We start from the raw sequence: 20,611 nt of genomic DNA, 5'->3' as shown, positions 1-20,611 counted from the left end.
TAGTCAAAACATTAAAATTTGAATTAGTTTTCATTATTTGCAATGTTCAAGTGACATTTTTGTTCTTGTTTTCGTCGTCGTTATTTTGAGTTGTTAAATTAAAAACCTAAGCTCACTTTATTTGCAAAATTGTACCACCACTCATTTCGTTTGAATTTGAAATCCAAACAAGAATCGAATATGAAAAGAGTGGCCGTTGAGAATCTAAACATCAAACCAATTAACACCAATGTAGAACCTCCTAATACTGAAAGCCCTTGGTATGTCCCAAAAAAGACTACAGTATCCATCGGGATCACGAGTCATAGCTAAGGCCACAACAGCGAAACAAGCATTGATAGTATCGAAAGATCCCGATCGCCACAAGTCAATGAAGACGACTTGTTTCCAAATCGGCTAACCGAACCGGGAATCCAGCAAACCGTTGCTGTCGTGGTGACTTCTCGGCGATCGATTGCACAAAGTCGTAATGGCCGGTCGGGCATACTAATGAGCGGCCGCGATCGATTTCGAGGCGCCGTATCGACGTCGCCGATGTCACGCCGCCATGTTCAACGATGTCAAGGATGGTAGCTGCCTGCCGCTTCCCATCATGTTGTGCTTTCAAACGACGACACCGTTGTGTGGTGCGGTTATTAAAATTTTCCGTCCCATAGCGCGCCCGGCAAAAGTGTGTCGTACGCCCGGTGTCCGACATGGTTGGTTGACTTTGTCATCAATCTGCCAATGTGTCGATGGAGGAAAGGCCGTTTGTGAAAATCGGCGTCAAGAAAAACACACAACACACGTCTCTGGTCCCAAGGTTAATGTTTACTCGTGAATACCTGTATGTATGGAAAATTCCTCGCCCTCAGATGATGCTAAACTTTCATCATTTTGCTGATGATTTCCGTCTCCTGGCGGGCTCGGTCCGCGCTCGGTTTGTACTCCTCGGAGCTCCGCGATGCACCCTCGGACTGACCCTCGACCAACGCCTTCTGGTAGTAGTCGGCGGCGTCCTTTGGCGTTTGGCGATCGTTGTCCTTAATGACGTACTGCACCAGGTAGTCGATCAGGTAGGTTAGGTGATGTATGACCCCGATCGTTTTCGAAAGCTCCGTAGAATTTCCTCCCAACGGAGCGGCGCTCACCTGTACGAGGGCGTTAGGGAGAAACCCATGAAAACACATGTTTACCGACAAACTACAACCTTCTACCAGCCCGTACCAGATGGAACGCCACGACGGCCACCAACAGTGGGAGCCATTTGCTTGCCATCTTCCAGTTCCAACAGCCAAAGGCAGAACGGTTCGAGTGACACTGAAAATCCCGGCGATCAGCTGCGGGCGTACGTCTTTCGAGAAGGCCAAGAAGCGTGAAGGCACGTGTGTCAATAGGGGGAACATTCTCGAGCAGCAAGTGCACCGGCGCGAAGGTGATCCGTTGTGCAATCGTAGTTATTTGATCAGTGGCTGCAGGGCTGAGTCCGAAAGCCAGTACGTTGTGCAAATGTGCAATGTCAAGAACAAGCACAACCACTCCTGGCCAAGCGTTCGTTACTGCAAGTACATAGAAGCGAGACGTCAAGCTAATGCGGATCAGAGAAGGTTTTCAGGAGTGGCTTTCCATCCAATCTCCTATTAATTGATCGCGATAGGAACGAGGCAGAAAAAAAACAGGCTTGTCAATCAAATCCAGTTCTTCGATGATAATCGACAAAATTCCGGAGACCTAATTATTGAAACTCAATTAGGCTACACGAAATGCTCACCGAAAGCTATAAACCAATTAAACTTCAAACCTGCCTATTTCCCACTGAACGCCCCAATGCACTGGAATGCAAGATCGTGCGATACGAAATCCCACAAATTCACGTTCAATTTCTCAACTATGCGTGATGAATTATGCTTGCGTTTGTAAATACACTAGATAACTAAATATTGGCAAGAAAAAGCCTACACAATGTTTGCAGTGATGAAAACGTGACTGGAAAAATGCAGCTATAATTTCATAGCAGCGAAAACATATCACTTCTATGAGGGTGTAATTATCAACGAAAGGTGCGTGCGATAAATGGCTGTCGGTAGAAAAAGGCACCTTAAGCATAAGCTACTTCAAAAAGAGAAGCTGATTTCCTTAGTTTTGTGTTCACGGCTGAGAAAATGGATTAATGTTTGACGAGAGAACTGCACTCGAGGTGGAGTCGAATCAAAGCAGACACTTTCGACAGCCATTAAAGGATTTACTATGTTGCCGGACAACTTCCTTTAACGCGGCTAGGAAATGCGGTAACCCTTTATTACCGCTCGAAACAAAAACTACAGGCACACCTTAAATTTACTCACCGCCTGTATTACGAAAACATTTACTTTTACTAAATACCCTTCTTGTTTCTACATTCGCTATCAGTGTTCAACGTTTCCTTGGACCTTTCTCTCGACAAAAACAACACTTTTCCAACCGAACCGATTGTTGGCGGGAAGCGGAACCATGTTGCAAAAAGCGCTCCGCCTGTCAAGGAAGCTGTTTGCCTGGTCGAACGAAATCATAATTCATGCTCCAGTGAACCCGAACGCACAAACACATCCTTGCGGGCGGGCGTGAGCCGAACGACAATTTAATTACAGTCGCTGATAAGCGTATAAACGCGAGCTCGCGAGGGTGTATTTTTCCTCCCTTGCAACGGTTTACGAATCGTTCCTTCGGGGTGGTTTTTCTTTCCCCACCAACACCAACACAAAGCGGGCCGGCGTTTTCCACCCGAAGGGTCAAAGGTACCAATTACGCATGACTGAACAGCGGAGTCTCAACGCTGTCGGCGGGGGTGGTAGGGGTTGGGATGAGGTGGAAAACTCTGGCTTGCTGGAAAACCCTCCGGTCGAGTCTGTGCCCCTGGTACCATGGAATCACATTTTTCGCTTCACTGAACTCATGATTGTACAATTATCGGAGCATTAATGCGTTCGTTTTTCTTATATTTGTGCACGGTTCGGAAAAAAAGTCATGCCCACTTGTTCAACAGGTGTTCTGTGTTTTTTTTTTGGTCAATGTTTCTCAACCAACATTTGCATGCTTCTTCGAGCTCGTTGCGTGTCATGCTTGTCTCCATGCGGCCCTGCTCAAAACGAATCGCAATGTTCCGCTTCATTAGACAAATGCCATCGGAAAATTAGTGACCGATGGTCGGTTTTTTTGTCTTTGACTACCGGCAGGAAGTAAATCAAACGCATGCGCCCTAACAATCTCGAAACACAAGTTGCCATTCGAAATCAACGTTGTAAGTGCTTTGCTGGTATTTAACAAACGAAACGAACATAAATTAGACTAAACGGTGACCTTTAGTCAACGCCCACAAATGGTTTGGTTCGGTTTAGCTCAAGATCGACAAATACGTACAGCAAACGGCTACCAAAGAGACGAGGAACGAGAAAATACCCTCCATCTGTGAAACAAGAAACGCAAACAAAACCATTACAAATTTTATGAGGTTCTCTTTTGTTTCCAAGTCCCGCTACAAAAGACCAAAATTATTCCTTTGTCACTTTTACAAATTCATTCTTTTACAAGGTCATTCGTCGATATGAAACAGGAAAAAAACAACCATACGCAGTGAATTATTGCTTGCAAAATCAACGAACTACGGCTTTTTCAAGACAACTTTCAAATTTTGCATAACATTCTTTTCTTTTTAACGAATCGTTGAACTGTTCTGCAATCACCTGCACGCGTTTCCCGAACGATATCTGTTTAACACCATTTTATATTATCAAGGACATTCCAGTTTTTGTTACTGGGATATAACACCATCAGAAAGTAGTAAATGCCTTTTGCAGTTACATTTTTAACAAAGCTTTTTACCTCCTTTCCTCTATTTCTTCATACTGTTCTTTTATAGTACAATGGATTGTTTTAACTCTGAGTTATCCAGATTTTACAATTTCACACTCATCAAATTTGCTTACTTTTTCGTTTATGAACCTTTGATAGTTCAAATATATACAATTGAAGTTCCGATTAAGCCTTACAACCACAACATAAAAACACAGCTGTTTCTTGTGGTTGTACGCATGAGTGAGCATAAAGTCTCTCCCATGTTTATCAACAGGGGACAAATGCTGAATCCTCCAAACTCTGCTGCACCCCTTAGAATGCCAAATTCTATTTTTCACGCTTGAGTGAACAATTTCGAATCCAAATACCGTCAAACTACACACACTTCCCGTATTGATGTGTAAGCCAGCCGGGGATATTTATATTTCAACATTCAAAATAGGTAAATTTGCCATCGCAGAGGATGGAAAGTAAACAAATTTAGTGCCGGGAGACGATTTCCCGCCAGAACGGTTTAGTCTAGCGCGGCTTCTTTTACGCATGACCGAGCACAGGAGTCCCCGGGAGTCAGTCAAGGGGAAAAAACAGACGGCGAGAACGTCCTTCACGGCTCGCTGCGCTCCTGGTTGTGGAAAATTCTACCATTTCACGCTTGATTGCACAAATCGGAATCGTAATACGATCGGGTCCCATTTTCCAGGAATTTTCCCGTGGCGGAAAATGGCATCGAAGTCTTCCGGCGCAACCAGGCGGACGATTCCGAACCAAAGCGGTCGTTAAATTCGAATTTCGCTCCAACCGACTGCACAACCGAATCACGGTCGCCCGAAACGCCTCCGGTTTTCCCAGGCACGGTGCGGCCGAGGTTGGTCGAAATTGGGGGAAGTGTTTGACATGCAGCGTGCGTGCGCATGCTCACAATCGATGGACGAAGTGGTGACCTACGTGACGACGACATTGACGCGTTGGGAGAAATTGTCCTCCGACGACGAGGGAGGCAAGTGAACGGGGTTTGTTTGTATACAGTCCAAGCGCCGGTGAATTTGCAGCCGAACCCGGACACGGCCAACCCGGACACGGGCGTATCTTGCCCCCGGGAGGGAACTGTGCAGCAAAAAAAAAACAGTTTACGCTCCACTCCATTCGAAAGGGCCTCCACCAGGGCTGATGTGGGGTAGGGGTAGGGTTGGGGCAACGCAATCAGATTCAGTGGACCGTGAATAATTTGATTTTCACCGCACCAGGATGTCATACCGGGTCTCGGGGCCCGTCCATTTGGCGCGCGGGAAAGTAAAACAAAGCCCCTTAGAGAGTCGCGATTCCAGCTCCGTCTTGGGAGCGTGCTGCATTCGCCGGTCACAGGGTTGCATGGCGTGGAAACCCGGCCGGCGGCAATGGTGAGCTCCTCCTGGTGGGCATGCTCGCCTGCCCATGGTGTCTCGAATTTTCTGCTCCAGTGCACATCGAAGTCCTAAATCCGACCCGATTAGTGACATTTGGATTTGGTTTTTCCTCCCCGACGGCAAGAAACACGAAACGAAGAGCCTTTACTTACGCCACTTTTTTACATAAAAATCGTCCTTGGAAAAATGAACAGATCGGTCGGTGGTTCCACCAAATTTTCCAACACGCATGACTGCCCAGTGGAGTCCCTGTAACGAACACAACCACACAAAGTGGACGGAAGGATGTGTTGTAGGGTTTCCTCCGGAAAGGCTGCCCTCCTGGTAGCCGGAAAATCACATTTTTACGCTTGATTGAGCAGAAGTCCCTCTGATGGAAAAGTTAATTGAGCTGTCAGTTTCACGACCAAACTCGAAGGAAAAACGCCACTCAAACCATTCCCCAAATATTCAAATCTAGCCACCGATGGAAAACTGTCTGGCGAACTTCACCCGGTTTGATTTTCTCTCCCCTCCTTCACTTTGTTATGGTTCACTCCTTTGCGACATCCTTTTTCGCCAGCGCAAAGTTTGGGCTCCTGGTGAAAGGAAACGTTTGTTTTCGCTCGACTGCACACGGATGACAGTTGTGACAGTGGAAAATTGCTGCCAGTGTTAAATCGCAGCCAGCCATGCGCACGCGCGCCCACGTTTTCCTCACGGGGAACTTCTCCGTCGCTTCGACACTTGCGGTAGGTCAGTGATTGTTTTTATTAGCGTCGAGCGAAGGCGCTTTCTTTCCAGTGTTCGCCCCGCGTCATTTTTCTCAACCCCCGCCGACGACGAATAATCACGACGGCCAATCGTTGGTAATAGGGTGGCAGCGGTAGCTTTCACCTGCAGCGAAAACTCAACCCGACGAAGGGATGAGCGGGAAGGGAAACGGATTATTAAGTCACAGTCTCCGACACGTTTTGAGACGTTCGTGTCCCTCGCTGGTGTCGCACGTGGTTTTGACAAAGCACTTTCGCTCTCCCCTTTTTGACAATTGCTTGTCCGTTCCTCGGAGAAGATAGTCGGCGCTTACGAACCTCACCAAATCCATTTCGACCGCCATAATGGGAAATAAATATTAAAATATCTTGAAACAATGATGTATTATCGAACCTTTCCTGCAGCCTTTTGCAAGGTACCTTTTGGAGGGGATTTTTAAAATGGAAGCAGAGTCATGCAAGCCCTTTTTAGAAATGAAAAAGACAACCCATGGGAATGGGACAGGTTTTTGACTAGCGTTGGTCAAAGTGCACCCCTGCAGGACGGTAGCAGGTTCCACGCCATCAGCGTCTACCCTTATAGAGGTGCCTCAACTGACGGCATGGCGCCAGTATGTCTAAAGATTGGCGAACCCACACCACCAAACCACAAACCGCTGACAACGCGTTTCAAACGATGTGATTTCACTTTTACCACAAAGTAACCGTTAACGTTACTTTGCAAAGGGGCTCTCGTCACCGAAGATGCGCCCGAAGAGGCGTGCGTCTGCGAATTTCTTCTTCACGGTACTCCTCCGCTATGCATGTGATAAGCAACCAGCATCGATTAGCAAACCGCACTGCTCACGACTTTAAGGGAAAAAAAGCTCCCGGAGTGATGGAGTGCCATCTTTCGCGAATGATATGCTAATGCGCTCGGTTGAAGGGTGTTGTGTAAGGGACTTATGCTCTTTGGTGACCCTTAACATGCTTAAGATGCATTTAATGTCACATTCATGCCTACTAAATACGCTGATGAAGTGAAACTGAGCTACAAAGTTGTACAAGGAGCGCAAAGTAAAATAAAAATAATGTATTGAAAATGTAACCAACTTTAATGCAATATCTAGGAAAGCAAACTATATACGGTATATAGGGTAAGTGCACCCATAGTGGAGCTAGTACCAATAGTGGTTGTAGTAGAATAAAATCCTAGCTCTACGCGGATATATATACAATGGAGTTATTTGTTCTTCTATGAAATGTTCTTTGATCTTCTGCGGAGTGTTAAAAAGATGAACCATCTAATTCCGTAATATATAAGCTCCAAAATTCATAGTTTCTAAACAGGTTGTACCAACATGCTGCATTCCTTAAGAATCTATAACGAATGTCATGATTTCCTTAAGGCTATAAATCACTACAAAATCATTAAAACCATGTGATTTCGCTACTTACATACTCCAATGTAATTGATTTATACGAACTTAGTTCATTTTAGCATAATTTTATTATATTTTCATAGTTTTTACTATAGTGCCACTATAGGCCCCAAAACCCAAGTTGTTCCTATAGTAGCCATAGATTTTTTTACTAGTATATTTTAGTTTTATTCCTGTTTTGGTCAATGTAATCAGGTAAATTTAGTGATTTTATTCTCTTTCTACAAAATAAACAAAGCTGAACTGGAGAGAAGGCTCAGCAGAAGAAGCAGAGGAAAGAAAAAAGAAAGCGGGCGAAGGATACGCTATAAAGCATATACTATAGTTTTAGCTGTAATATTCAGAGCATTTTTTATGAATTAAAATTGGACATATTTCGGTAAAACAATACAGTCTTTTCAATGACAACGCATTGGTCAAGGAGTATTTTACCGTTCTGTTTGAAATATGCTTCAAAACTAAGTTATAGTCAAAATATATTCAAGTTTTTCGTACTACCACCACTATAGGAACACGATACCACAACTATAGGAACCATACCACCATAATAGGAGCAACCGACTAGGAAGAAAAATACGCTTTTTTCCTGTATTTTGTATGGTTTACGGTGAAAATAGATGTTTTTGAGAAGAAAAGTCATGTTTCGATCATAATTGATTCAAATATGTAGAATGTTGTGTTCTTAACACTCATAAATTACACCTATTTGGTATTTACAGTACTAAGTGCACCACTATTGGTACAGTTACCCTATTAAGCTAAACTTCATTTGTGAACAGAACATTCGCTCTACTATTTGTAGACGAAGAAATATGTTTCCAAATTCAATTCGTGAGTGGCATCGGAGGTGAAACATTCATTGTAATGTCATTTTTGCGAATCTATTTTTTAATTATCTTTCTTTCATTAAGTGTCTTTTACGTCCGGAGAAACTTTGCCATAGTTTTTGCACCTGACTTCAGGGAAAATCGTTTCTCAAATGCACAATTTCGTCATCGGCTTTGTTAATTAGATTAACTCCGAAATTCTGTAGCTCCGTTCAAACGATTACTCCCCACGATAAGCTATTCAGTTTTCATTCTGCTTCTAATTCACCAAACCATCGTCAGGGCGATGGAGGGTGAACAGCAGAAGTACATTGGATCAGTTTCACCCACTCAAGATATGCACAAGATCTGCTAAGACGGTTGATTTGCTTTTGAAATGCTTAGGCGCCGAGTTGAATGCAAAAATTTCAACCATGCACAAGAAACAAAACTCTTATTGTGTGATAATTTGGCCTCCCCCCCAACCCTGCAGCATTGTTGGTTCCCATTTTGGCATAATCGAGAGGGGTGTTTCACGTGGCGGTCTTCTCCCCTCGGCACAACCCCCTCTCCCTATAGCCGCCAAAATACTACATAACCTACCACCGTGGTGTCCCATTCTCGACGCTTGACGCAACGCGGCGGTTGGTTTGAGGTTTCGCGAGCTGTCTTGCTGCTTATGCAATGGTCCCAAATCTGTGCAAAATCGTCGTTCCTATTTAATCCCTGATTTTTTGCCACATTCCGGCCGCGAGCTTCTGGTAGACATTCCAGTCCACCTAAAAAAAATGTGAAGATCAAACCGTTAGCGAGCGGGTCATTTTGTGTAACATTGAAAATACGGTGGAAATTAAAATAGCCCAGCTGTATTCAAACTGAACCAAAGCTATGCAGAAGGTCTACGGAGAACTCACCTAAGCCCCACGTGCAAGGATGGGAGCCAGATGTTTTCGGTGGTTGCAGATGTTTCAAAGAACGGTTGAGAAAGATTGGAGAACTCACATCGCCCCAGAATGCTATTTTGCAGCTGGCGACCGGGTGAAAAGGAGTTGAGGACTCGTTAGAAATCGCTGAATCTATTTAGTTAATGCCAATCGTTTCGTTCAACAACCTAAATCGGTCAAGTACAAACCGATTGGAGCTTATAGACACGATATGGCAAGGAATAAAGAAGCAGCTGGCATGGTTTCAAACATCGCAATAAAAACATACAACAAGATAGTTTAGATACATTATTCCCGCACTTAAAACACTGTAATGGCATAAGTGTGTTTTTGTGACCCTACATCCAAACACCTTTAGCTCACGCTGGGTGATACACGGAAGATTAAATCTCAATCTCCCGCGAACGGCAAGTGTTGGTGGTCCTACTACCGAAACCTCATCAGCTACGCAGCTACCTTCCGCTAATGGATGTTTATTGCCAGCTCGACATTTCGCTCCAAAGCCCGAGACGCCGTTTGGTAGCGTTGGCATTTGATGGCTGTTTTCATCTTCAAAGGGCACACGGAGGATGGATCAGACTGAGGATCATCCTCACTTGCGACATTTGATGTCACGGTTCTACTCCCAGGTGTGCAAATGGGTTGAATCTTTACCGTACATACGGTTAGAACCGTAAAAGTCGTTTATGCCACGCTGTAGATTGCAGAGTGCCTTTTCAACCAAGGTTCCCAAGATATGATTGCAAAAGCCAAATCTAGCATCGCACCTTCACGATCTTATCGTGCGCATCTACTAATCAATTCGCCCAATTATCCCAACCGAGCAAAATCTCTCATCTGGCGCCACCGTTAGCACTCCCATCCGTTGCAGCATCATCTTTCCATCGTGATTTTAAACGATGCTGAACTGCAACACTTCTCCACACCTTCCTTCGGATGGTACAGTTCACTCCCCTTATCTTCGGGAACCGTTTGAGGCAATTGTTTCTCCGCTTCACCCTCGTTTCAAACATTGCGAAGAAGTACTTCTCTCGTGTAGCTCAACTGATGGTGCAATCTGTCCGCAGATCGACGCAGATCGGCTGCCACGCTCGATCGATTCCATTCTCACTCGAAATGGGTCACTCGGTTGTGAACTTGAAGAAACGTCGATTATCTAACCCGCAGTACTGCATTAACGTCGGCCGTCTCCGATGATGGGGCTGCGTGCTATCGGATGCTCGCTTTCGCCTCGTCGACCTACTGACGGCTGACGGCTGGCGATAGCAGGGTTAGCAAAATCGGTGAGATAACAACCATTGCTGCATCATTGAGCTATTGTTTCGTGTTCCTCGGTGAGGTATGAGATATGAAACTAATTAATAATGCAGCATTAAAAAGCGAAAGGCATCAACTCATCGTTGGACATTCCAATAAAGTGAGATAAATTTCGCACCATCAAACATGTTCATTTAGCAACATAAACAACGTTCTGTTCGAACCCCTCGCTCGCCAGTTATCCTTGAAGCGACACTACGTAGCTTGACAACAAAATTACACTCGCCAGGAAGGCAGGTGCTGATGGAAACGTCCCTGGCGAACGTGTCAAATGGTTAAACAAAATAACTTTATCCAATTATGGAAGCACAAGAGGCGCTTCAGAGGGAATGTCGCTTTTTGGTCGAACCCGCTCGGATAGGGGTAAAATCGAACGAATCGAACTAATCTGCGTTGTTTTTGTCTATTTCCATACCTTCCAGTTAGCGCCTCGGATACTTAGAATAGCGATAGTGCTATGCATCATCATTGCGATCTTCTCCCAAGCGACAGACAGCGCTCAAAGTAAGTAGAGGATAATAATGTGCGAATTGGCATACAACTCCAACCAACATGGCAGGTTACGGTGTCGACATAACTAATGTTGCAAATTGTGGCCTTCTAATTCGTTGCAACCGACAGCAAAGCGAAGAATACGGCGGCCCACAAACCTCAAGGCGACCGTAGCGAAGCCAGAAGACAACCAGATCCCCACGAAGAAGGCACAGGATCGATCGGATCAGGCGCCCGCCTCGGCCACCAACCGGTTCCGGGTGCGCACGAAAACGCGCGGCACATTAACGGCCGGTGCTGCCGGAACAGCGGTGTTGGCCGGTGCCGCCAGCTCCGCCCTCGTGTCGAAGAAGGCGCAGATCGACAGTGATGGCTACAAGGTAAGCGAAGGCGCCTGAATGTAGGCAAACGAGTGAACGCGCATTGTAAACGCGCCTACTGTTCTCTTCCTGCACGCGCCACAGATCGTCTGCTACTACACCAACTGGTCGCAGTACCGTACGAAAATCGGTAAGTTCGTCCCGGAGGACATCCCGGCCGATCTGTGCACGCACATCATATTCGCCTTCGGGTGGCTGAAGAAGGGCAAGCTGAGCTCGTTCGAGAGCAACGACGAAACGAAGGACGGCAAGACCGGTCTGTACGAGCGCATGATGACGCTGAAGAAGGCGAACCCGAAGCTGAAGATCCTGCTGGCGATCGGTGGCTGGTCGTTCGGTACGCAAAAGTTCAAGGAGATGTCCGCCACCCGGTACGCCCGCCAGACGTTCATCTACTCGGCCATCCCGTTCCTGCGGCAGCGCGGCTTCGACGGGCTCGACATGGACTGGGAGTACCCGAAGGGTTCGGACGACAAGAAGAACTTCGTGCTGCTGCTGAAGGAGCTGAAGGAGGCGTTCGATGCGGAATCGCAGGAGATCCGCCAGCCGAGGCTGCTGCTGACCGCGGCCGTCCCCGTTGGGCCGGATAATGTGCGCGGTGGATACGATGTCCCGGCCGTCGCCAGCTACCTCGACTTCATCAACCTGATGGCGTATGATTTCCACGGCAAGTGGGAGCGCGAGACGGGTCACAACGCTCCGCTGTACTCCCCATCGTCCGACAGCGAGTGGCGCAAGCAGCTCTCGGTGGACTACGCCGCCAACTTGTGGGTGAAGCTCGGTGCCCCGAAGGAGAAGCTGATCATCGGTATGCCCACGTACGGTCGCTCGTTCACACTCTCCAACACCGACCGGTACAATGTGAACTCCCCGGCGAGCGGTGGTGGCAAGGCCGGCGAGTACACCAAAGAGTCCGGCTTCTTGGCGTACTACGAAATCTGCGAAATGCTCCTGAACGGTGCCGCGTATATCTGGGACGACGAGATGAAGGTGCCGTACCTGGTCGACGGTGATCAGTGGGTCGGATTCGACGACGAGCGTGCCATCCGCAACAAGATGACCTGGATCAAGACGAACGGATTCGGTGGTGCGATGGTGTGGACCGTGGACATGGACGACTTCAGTGGTACGGTTTGTGGAGGTAACGTGAAGTACCCGCTGATCGGAGCAATGCGCGAGGAGCTGCGAGGAGTTAGCCGTGGTAAGGAAGCGAAGGACGTTGACTGGTCCACGGTGGCCGCCACCATCCAGGAGAAGGTAAGACATCGACGCTTTTTGATAGACAACGTTAGATAACCATGGACGTTTTATTTCTGGACTCAGGAGGAAGAAAAACCAGCCCCGATTAAGATTTCTGTCTCGGAATTGTTGGCCAAGGTTCAGAAACCTCAGAAGAAGATCATCAAGCAGGGATTGGCTACAGTGGAAAAGAACTGTAAGTTTTGTTCTTCAACTCTAGTAAACGATGCCTGGATATGTTTACCATACCTTTGTTTCTCCGTTTTGCTCTCCCCTCTAGCACGACCAGCGCAAGTGTTCTGTTACTTGACGAGCTGGTCGGTGAAACGACCGGGTGCCGGCAAGTTCGAACCGAAGGACGTCGACGCCGGTCTCTGCACGCACATCGTCTACGCCTTTGCAACGCTCAAGGACCACAAGCTGACCGAAGCGAACGAGAGTGACCCGGACATGTACGACGAGGTGATTGCACTGCGCGAGAAGAACCCCGACCTGCAGGTCCTGCTCGCCATCGGCGGCTGGGCGTTCGGATCGACCCCCTTCAAGGAGCTGACGTCGAACGTGTTCCGTATGAACCAGTTCGTGTACGAAGCGATCGAGTTCCTGCGGGAGTACCAGTTCAACGGGCTCGACGTCGACTGGGAGTATCCGCGCGGAGCCGACGACCGTAAGGCGTACGTCGACCTGCTGCGCGAGCTGCGCGTCGCCTTCGAGGGTGAAGCGAAGACGTCCGGACAACCGCGCCTTCTGCTGACCGCTGCCGTGCCCGCTTCCTTCGAGGCCATCGCGGCCGGCTATGACGTGCCGGAGATCTCCAAGTACCTCGACTTCATCAACGTCATGACGTACGACTTCCACGGGCAGTGGGAGCGCCAGGTTGGCCACAATTCGCCGCTGTTCCCGCTCGACTCGGCCTCCAACTACCAGAAGAAACTGACCGTTGACTTCAGTGCGCGCGAGTGGGTGAAGCAGGGCGCACCCAAGGAGAAGCTGTTGATCGGTATGCCCACCTATGGCCGCTCGTTCACGCTCGTCAACCAGACGCAGTTCGACATTGGAGCGCCAGCGTCGGGAGGCGGTCTGCCGGGCAAGTTCACCAACGAGGCCGGATTCCTCAGCTACTACGAGATCTGTGCGTTCCTTGGCGTGGACAACACGACCCTCGTGTGGGACTCCGAGCAGCAGGTGCCGTTTGCTTACCGCAAGGATCAATGGGTTGGCTTCGACGATGAACGATCACTGAAGACGAAGGTAATTTCGAAGCTCTTCTTAGTCCGGAAAGAGAACGAAGTAACAACCACCTTTTGCTTTTCAGATGGAATGGCTCAAGGAGGAAGGTTTCGGAGGAATCATGGTTTGGTCGATCGATATGGACGACTTCTCGGGACGCTGCGGTAGCGGCAAGTACCCACTGCTGACCACACTCAACAGCGAGCTGAAGGACTACAAGGTGCAGCTGGAGTACGATGGACCGTACGAGTCGTACGGACCACGGGGTGCCTACACCACCAAGGATCGTAAGTATATCCGCCTCCTCTTACGAGTATTATACCTCCACCAATGCCCCCGTCATCATCTCCCCTCTCCCTTTAGCCAACGAGGTCACCTGCGCCGAAGAGGACGGCCACATCAGCTACCATCCGGATAAGGCCGACTGTACGCACTACTTCATGTGCGAGGGTGAGCGCAAGCACCACATGCCATGTCCCGCCAACCTGGTGTTCAACCCGAACGAGAACGTGTGCGATTGGCCGGAGAACGTCGAAGGATGCCAGCACCATTCGCAGGCCGCAGCGTCCAAGTAAAAACGGCAGTGGAGATTGGAGCAGTTAACGAAGGAAGCAAAACACTCTCCTCCTCCGCGATGTCACAGTTCGTGAGCCATCTTCTTACTAACCGTCACACTGCTTACCTGCCTTCCTTCCGTTTCACGCGCAGAAAGCGTCAAGAAAGGCGTCACCACTTTTTTCAAAGCCACAAGAAGGGTTAGCATTAGCAGAAACAAAAAATACTCTTCCCGCAGCATAAACGAGTGAATAACATAAGCATTGTGTGGCAAATAGCACTTCATTCTTCAAGCAATGGCCACTTTCCCACACGCTGGCACACTGTAAATATGTTTGTGTCCTTCAAACTAGGCTTGTTTCTTTTGAGTATTCTAAACGCATCTTTCACTGTTAAACCTTTGTTTTTATTTTTAAAAAATCTCCACTGCCCAAACCGTTTGCCACCTCTACTCCTCGAAATTTTCTTTAGCATTGATCTTTTCCTAACTCACTGCCGCAATTAAGTTTATTCGTAGGCATCGCCACCGTCGTCACAAAAATGCATCAATTATTTATAAAATATTTTTTATATAATACCTCCTCTTATCATCTCCATGCTGAGCAAACGCGAACCGTCGTTCATTTCCGCCTTATTCTTTGTCTCTTTCAAAGACTTTCCGGAGAAAGATTTGTTTAGTTCTTTTTTTTTATAAATATAATTATTTGTAAAATGTGCCCCTCGTCTGAACCGCTCCACAAATGCTATTTATGAGGGAAGGGACAAAAGGAAATCATTTGTTTGTTCGCGAAATGGCGCAACCAGTTCGGTTAGGTTGACGGTCCTTTTGTGTTAAGTATTTCAAACAAGTGAGTGAAAAAGTACGAAATGGAAAAGAAGAAAACTAGGAAAAATGTCTATCGTCGCAAGTTCGTTCGTAATGCGAAACTCATCGAAAATGTTTAGTGTAGGTGCTGTGGAAATGATACAGAAATACAGTTTCCCGATCGCTTGGGGGAAAACTGATCCGTTTAACAGTGTCAAACGAAAGGTCCCCGCGAGTTGAAGCGCAAGCAAACAGTTAAGGTTGATTATGGCCAACAGCTGCTCTACATCGAAACCGCAATAACAACATCGAACAACAAATCAATCAAATTACAATCAATTTTCTCCTCTCTGTCTGTAAATGTCGTTTTTTGATAGATGTATAAAAACTGTGATAATTAAGTGTATATAAAAACAAGGAGCCAGAAAGAAAGCAAAACGTAGCGAATGGAACTGTAGAAAAAGTGACTTGGAAAAGAGAAAGCAAAGTGGGGGAAACCTTGAAAGTAGAGCTCAATGCTGAAACTAGAACAGAACAACGATGTACACACGAACGACATAGCAAGGAACAGTAAAATTGTGCTTAAAAAGAAAGGAATATTGGTTGAATACAAAACAGAAAACAAATAACAACAGCAAAAGAAATCAAATCGTATGAAACATACTCACACAAATGAAAAGCATGCATAAACTAAGCGAATGAAAGAGGAAGGACCTGTTTTAACGATACAACAGCTCACTCATTTTCTGTTTATAAGAAAGTGAACAAAATACAGCAAATGGAGAAGAGAATGGTGAAATGAACACATATGAACAGAGATAAACATGCGAAACAGAGACGACGGACGTTGAATCGATGGAACCGTGGAAAGATTCCAACAGCGAAAAAACGAGCGAATTAGCAAAACCCAGCCCAGTACAGTTCGAAAACGGGCCACATTGAGCAGCCTGGCATAACTCGGAAGCAATTCGTCACTGTCGAGGTAGTTTCCATCGGTCGTTTTATGATAGAGAAGAAGATAGAGAGAGAAAATTGAAGAAATTTACAAGAAAATAATTGCAACCCTAAATGGAAGGCAAACAAAAATAAGACAATACCTTAATTGTAATGTAAAAATATGTTACAAGTACTTTTTTGAAGAATAAATCACTTATTAGTATAAATATATGCCGGGATAGTTTTCGTTTGATTATTGGAAAAGAAAACCAATAGTATAAGGCAATTCGAAACATTCGCATGGTTTGATTGGTTCATTTTAAACTGTTTATTCACTTGACTTAACAACTACAGGGTCTTTTCACAAACTAAAACCTCCGACTGCTCGAAGACGTCCTCCCATGCTGACTGGTTCCCGGCCGCCGTTGACTCCCCCCCTGGCTAGCACTTCGATACCCTCCCCATCCGGACGACGGCCGATCAAGACCGTACGAGGGAAGCCGGCCGGCATTTTTCATCCGCACATAATGCGGCGGTGGCGTTGGCGGCCGATACTGGGCTTCCTCCGAGTTGGATGGATAGGCGGCCGGGCCATGCTCGGCCATAGGAAACTCGACCGGGCTGTCCGGCGGTGGGACGGGCGGTATGAACGCGTCCTCGGGTGGCGTTGGCCGGTGCTCCATGTAGTAGTTCTTTTCTGCCGACCCGAACGACTCGTACTGTACCGCACCAATCTCGGCGACCGGCGGTTCGAACTCGTCCCGCAACGGCCGGGGAGTCGGCTGGAACGGCGGCGTACTGTAGAGGATGGCACGCTCGTTCTCCCAGATCTGACGGCTGACGATCTGGTTGAAGGCGAGCATGTCGGCCGGATCGCGCTCGGGTGGTGGAGGCCAGTCTTCGACCTCGTTGTCCGAGAGTGGATGCACACCGTGATCATTGTGCCGGTTGCCCTCATCCTCGTCGTAACTCATGTCATCATGTTCTCTATAGCGAGGACGCTCTTCATAGTCGGAGTAGTGTTTGGAGGTTTCATATTGCTCACGCGGTTGGTAATAACTGGAGTCATAAGGATCGTACGGTGGTGAATAGGATCGGTAGAATGATGGTGGAGGTGGTGGTGGTGGAGGAGGAGAGTAGAATGGTGGTGGCGGTGGCGGTGGTGGTGGTGGTGGTGGCGGTGGCGGTGGTGGAGGAGGAGGTGAGTAGAATGACGGAGGATGGAAGAAGTTGAGGTCGTAGCTGTCAAACTGACAATCAGAGTAGCTGGGTTCGGAGAAACTTCGCCTCGGGGGAGGATCAACGGTGATCATGGGCGGTGGAGGAGGTGGAGGGGCCGGTGGCCAGTGTGACGGTGGAGAAGGTTGCGGAGGTGGTGCAGGTCGTGAAAAGGACGATGAAGGTGGCCGGACTTTTGGATTCGAAGGCGATTTCGGAGGTTCCTTAGGCGTTGGAGGTCGTTCTTGCGGAGGAACTGGAGCTCCATCGTATAAGTTCGGCGGAGGGGTCAGGGGTTCCTGCGATGGTGATTCTGGTTCCGGCGGGGATGGCGGTGGGTGTGATTCCTGTGGAGGCTGCTCTTGTGGTGGACGTTCCTCAGGTGGTGATGGTGGTGGTTGACTCGGAGGTTCCGCCGATTTACCTCGAGGAGCCGGTTCGGGATGTGGCGCCACCGGTGGACCGTAATGTTGCTGAGGTTGCTGATGCTGCTGGGGCGGTCTTTTTAGGGGAAACTTTTTACCGTTCTTCCACACAGTGACCTCCATCGGCAGATGAGTGACGGTCGGTCTCATTTGATGGTGATCTGGAGACACTGCCCGATATCCTTCGTGACCTTCGTATCCTTCACCGTAATCGCCTTCCTCGTGGTGGTGACACGAATGTTCCGGCATTTTTCCTTTCTGTAACAACCAAAACCCACATTAATGTCCACACTTCAGCTAACCTCGGTCTCTACGCTTATACTTACAATGATTATGTGGAACTTGTTGTGTTTTTCCTTCTTGTGGTGTTTTTTCAGCTTGTGTTTCTTCTCCTTGTGCTTTTTCCCCTTGCAGCAGATCAGCTCCTTCCCTCCGTGTTCGTATCCTTCCTCGTACTCGCCGCTCTCCTCATCGGCCCCGTAGTAACCCTCGTGCCTTCCTTCCTCGTGTCCGCGGTGCTTCTCGTAGCAGGACATCGTGTGGCATCCACCGCGGGGCGCACGAACGTACGTAATTTCCGGCCCATTAAAGTCACATTCCACGTCCATCTGTCGACACAATCGCTTCACCTTAACGGTGCAGTTGGAGCCTTTAGGAAAAAGGGGATTTTAATTAAGTTCACGCCATAAAGAACAGCACAACTTCTCCCAACTTACCTCCAATACTTGCAGATGGCAAGTCACAGTTACACTGGCAAACGTTCTCGCCCACCAACTGGCCACTACACTGACACTCGCCGCACAGATCCTGGCAGAGCTGCTGTGGACTCACGGCACTCCCGGCTCGCAGCTGTACCAAGCCCCCATGGGCATCTCCTAGACCGGCCAACAGTGATACCACCACGCAGAACAGGACACAGGCACCTGCTGCCTGCCTTCGGTACTCCATGGCTACAGTGGATCGGTTCTGATACACTCAAACTGACCTGTGAGCTCTATTTAACCGAAGTCCATAAAAGGTCGGAGTTGGTTGGACAACCTAGCGCCATCCGTTGACCCTGGGTCGGTTGGTTTCATCTTACAAATTAAGTGAGCTCTCCCGGTGTGCGAACAGAATTTGCTGAATACGTAAGGTCACCGGAGGCTTTTGGCTCCAGTAGCAGTAAGGGCCTTAAATGATGCGCAACTAACGAATGTTTTCTGCTGATTCGGGCAGATTGTTGAGGGGTGAGTGTAGGAATGTTCAGGTCCAAACCTACGAGGGGGCGCCAACCGAATGGCACATAAGCTCACAAACTGTGTGTAAGCAAGTCGTTTGCGTGGCGCCCGTGTACAATAAACAAGCAAACAAACTAATGATAAGTCAGTCGTGGTCCAACATGGACGTGAGAAAGTACTTAAAAAAGACGAATTTAAAAATAAACCATACAAATACAACCATACATAGAATGTCAAGGATTTTTTGTGCTCTAAAGTGCTCTAAAGCAAGAACATAATTTTAAAAAAAGAGCTATCACTTGGATGAATATTTTAGCGAACCTGAGATTTTGAAAAGGTTCAGGAGGAGTTACATTGAATAAAATCTATAAATTCAACATGTGTTTCAGTTTCTACCAAATAGATCTGGTTTAGAAACATGTTGGAAAATGTGGGCAAAGGTGTTGCTTTCCACGAACATCAACGAATGACTTCACATTAAACTGAGTGATAATAAGTTTGAAGCTGTATCTTCCATAAGAACCGTATTTTCAAAATGCTAAACTGATGCTATATTGCGTAAAATGTAATTGTAATTGAAGATTGACCTTAAAACTATTTTCACATATTACTTTACATTATTTTATATAGGAATGATAAAAATTAAAGGCTGTTAAATACATCTCCTCTACAACGTTTAATTTTTTTATTATAATCATCGACCTTTTAACTTAAAATAAAATCTTTGCTTGTATCTAACACCTTTCCATTGGAAACCAACTTATTTTTAAGTTTCGCATAACAATGTATCAATCAAACCCATCTCTTCATGTAAATCATTAACTACCGGTCAGCATATATTTGAACGTTTCCAACATATCCTTTACGAGCACTTTTTTCACTTTTCCACGAAACGGCTGCTCCCCGACCCATCCTAGAGCGTAAAACTGTCGATTGCCGAAGCTCCCGCGCAAATCGTGCTCCGGAGCGCGTCAGGATGAGAATATCGTTATCGATTCCACTGCTGAGTTCGTCCTTTCGAACCGCCGTTAGGCAGTCGGTACCTAGCGAAATTGGAAAAATAGGGAAAGCATTCGTAACAACCTCTTGTTTTTACACAGCAAAGAGCTACGTACTTTGTTTGGTGTCCCCCGGACAGAAGCAGACACACTTGTCACCGATACGGCTTGCCTCGCATCCGCAGAACTCGCAGGCGACCTCACAAGGGATTCCCCGGACAAACTGGTTGCCACGCACACGAAGCGCATCGAGGGACCGGGAAAACTCCGAACGATCAGGAGCACCTTCGACTAAGGAGATCGCAACGCACAAGGTTATCGCCACGCCAAACCACCAAAGGTAAGAGTATCGGCTTCCCGTGTCACTAACATTGCTCTTGTGCACCATGGTTCCTAACTGAACTGATGGAAAATGTTCAACCTTTGTAGAACTCTCGAGGTCTTTAAAAGCTCCCAGCCATCCGTTGAGTCTTCCGGGTAACTTTCCCCCAAGAATGTTGTGTTCTCCCTAGCGCCACTTCCAAGCAGAAAAACGCTGGAGTTTTCTGCTGACAAAGGCGCCACCAAAGCAGAGCCAGCATATGTTGTGGTATCGCGTCAGCATTCCCGGTGAAAGTTTGGTTCTGGTGTTAACGCCTGGCGCCCTATAAATCCCACCTCAAA

At 47.4% G+C, this 20,611-nt stretch overlaps 4 protein-coding genes across 4 annotated transcripts; 1 reads left to right on the top strand and 3 right to left on the bottom strand.

Moving 5' to 3' along the window:
* Positions 1-828: 828 nt before the first annotated feature.
* On the bottom strand, positions 829-1,280 carry LOC131281806 (uncharacterized). Its single transcript, XM_058311160.1, has 2 exons — positions 1,207-1,280; positions 829-1,130 (listed from the first exon to the last, which is right to left on the bottom strand). Exons 1-2 carry the CDS (start codon positions 1,255-1,257, stop codon positions 861-863), a joined length of 321 nt encoding a protein of 106 aa, XP_058167143.1. The 5' UTR covers positions 1,258-1,280; the 3' UTR covers positions 829-860.
* A 9,473-nt stretch (positions 1,281-10,753) lies between these two features.
* On the top strand, positions 10,754-14,369 carry LOC131294411 (probable chitinase 10). The gene is made up of 8 exons (XM_058322459.1): positions 10,754-10,816; positions 10,876-10,957; positions 11,075-11,325; positions 11,410-12,582; positions 12,649-12,760; positions 12,845-13,815; positions 13,880-14,081; positions 14,158-14,369. The coding sequence occupies exons 1-8, from the start codon at positions 10,754-10,756 to the stop codon at positions 14,367-14,369; spliced, it is 3,066 nt and encodes a 1,021-aa protein (XP_058178442.1).
* Positions 14,370-16,458: 2,089 nt separating this feature from the next.
* On the bottom strand, positions 16,459-18,681 carry LOC131294410 (uncharacterized). The gene is made up of 3 exons (XM_058322458.1): positions 18,450-18,681; positions 18,060-18,382; positions 16,459-17,991 (listed from the first exon to the last, which is right to left on the bottom strand). The coding sequence occupies exons 1-3, from the start codon at positions 18,679-18,681 to the stop codon at positions 16,459-16,461; spliced, it is 2,088 nt and encodes a 695-aa protein (XP_058178441.1).
* A 1,091-nt stretch (positions 18,682-19,772) lies between these two features.
* Positions 19,773-20,336, bottom strand: LOC131294409 (uncharacterized). Its single transcript, XM_058322457.1, has 2 exons — positions 20,066-20,336; positions 19,773-19,993 (listed from the first exon to the last, which is right to left on the bottom strand). Exons 1-2 carry the CDS (start codon positions 20,334-20,336, stop codon positions 19,773-19,775), a joined length of 492 nt encoding a protein of 163 aa, XP_058178440.1.
* Positions 20,337-20,611: the final 275 nt, after the last annotated feature.

Source organism: Anopheles ziemanni, chromosome 2 (assembly GCF_943734765.1).
Source record: "Anopheles ziemanni chromosome 2, idAnoZiCoDA_A2_x.2, whole genome shotgun sequence".
Classification (NCBI taxonomy): domain Eukaryota; kingdom Metazoa; phylum Arthropoda; class Insecta; order Diptera; family Culicidae; genus Anopheles; species Anopheles ziemanni.
The sequence above is the reverse complement of the archived record's forward strand: the minus strand, read 5'-3'. Positions and strand labels throughout refer to the sequence as shown.

Coding starts and splice junctions, on each gene's coding strand:
- LOC131281806 (XM_058311160.1), bottom strand. CDS start 1,257: ATGGCAAGCAAATGGCTCCCACTGTTGGTGGCCGTCGTGGCGTTCCAT. Junction 1,131..1,206: donor CCGTCGTGGCGTTCCATCTG/GTACGGGCTGGT, acceptor GCCCTCGTACAG/GTGAGCGCCGCTCCGTTGGG.
- LOC131294411 (XM_058322459.1), top strand. CDS start 10,754: ATGGAAGCACAAGAGGCGCTTCAGAGGGAATGTCGCTTTTTGGTCGAA. Junction 12,761..12,844: donor GGCTACAGTGGAAAAGAACT/GTAAGTTTTGTT, acceptor TCTCCCCTCTAG/CACGACCAGCGCAAGTGTTC. Junction 13,816..13,879: donor AACGATCACTGAAGACGAAG/GTAATTTCGAAG, acceptor TTTGCTTTTCAG/ATGGAATGGCTCAAGGAGGA.
- LOC131294410 (XM_058322458.1), bottom strand. CDS start 18,681: ATGGAGTACCGAAGGCAGGCAGCAGGTGCCTGTGTCCTGTTCTGCGTG. Junction 18,383..18,449: donor GCCATCTGCAAGTATTGGAG/GTAAGTTGGGAG, acceptor TTTTTCCTAAAG/GCTCCAACTGCACCGTTAAG. Junction 17,992..18,059: donor ACAAGTTCCACATAATCATT/GTAAGTATAAGC, acceptor TGGTTGTTACAG/AAAGGAAAAATGCCGGAACA.
- LOC131294409 (XM_058322457.1), bottom strand. CDS start 20,336: ATGGTGCACAAGAGCAATGTTAGTGACACGGGAAGCCGATACTCTTAC. Junction 19,994..20,065: donor TCCGGGGGACACCAAACAAA/GTACGTAGCTCT, acceptor CAATTTCGCTAG/GTACCGACTGCCTAACGGCG.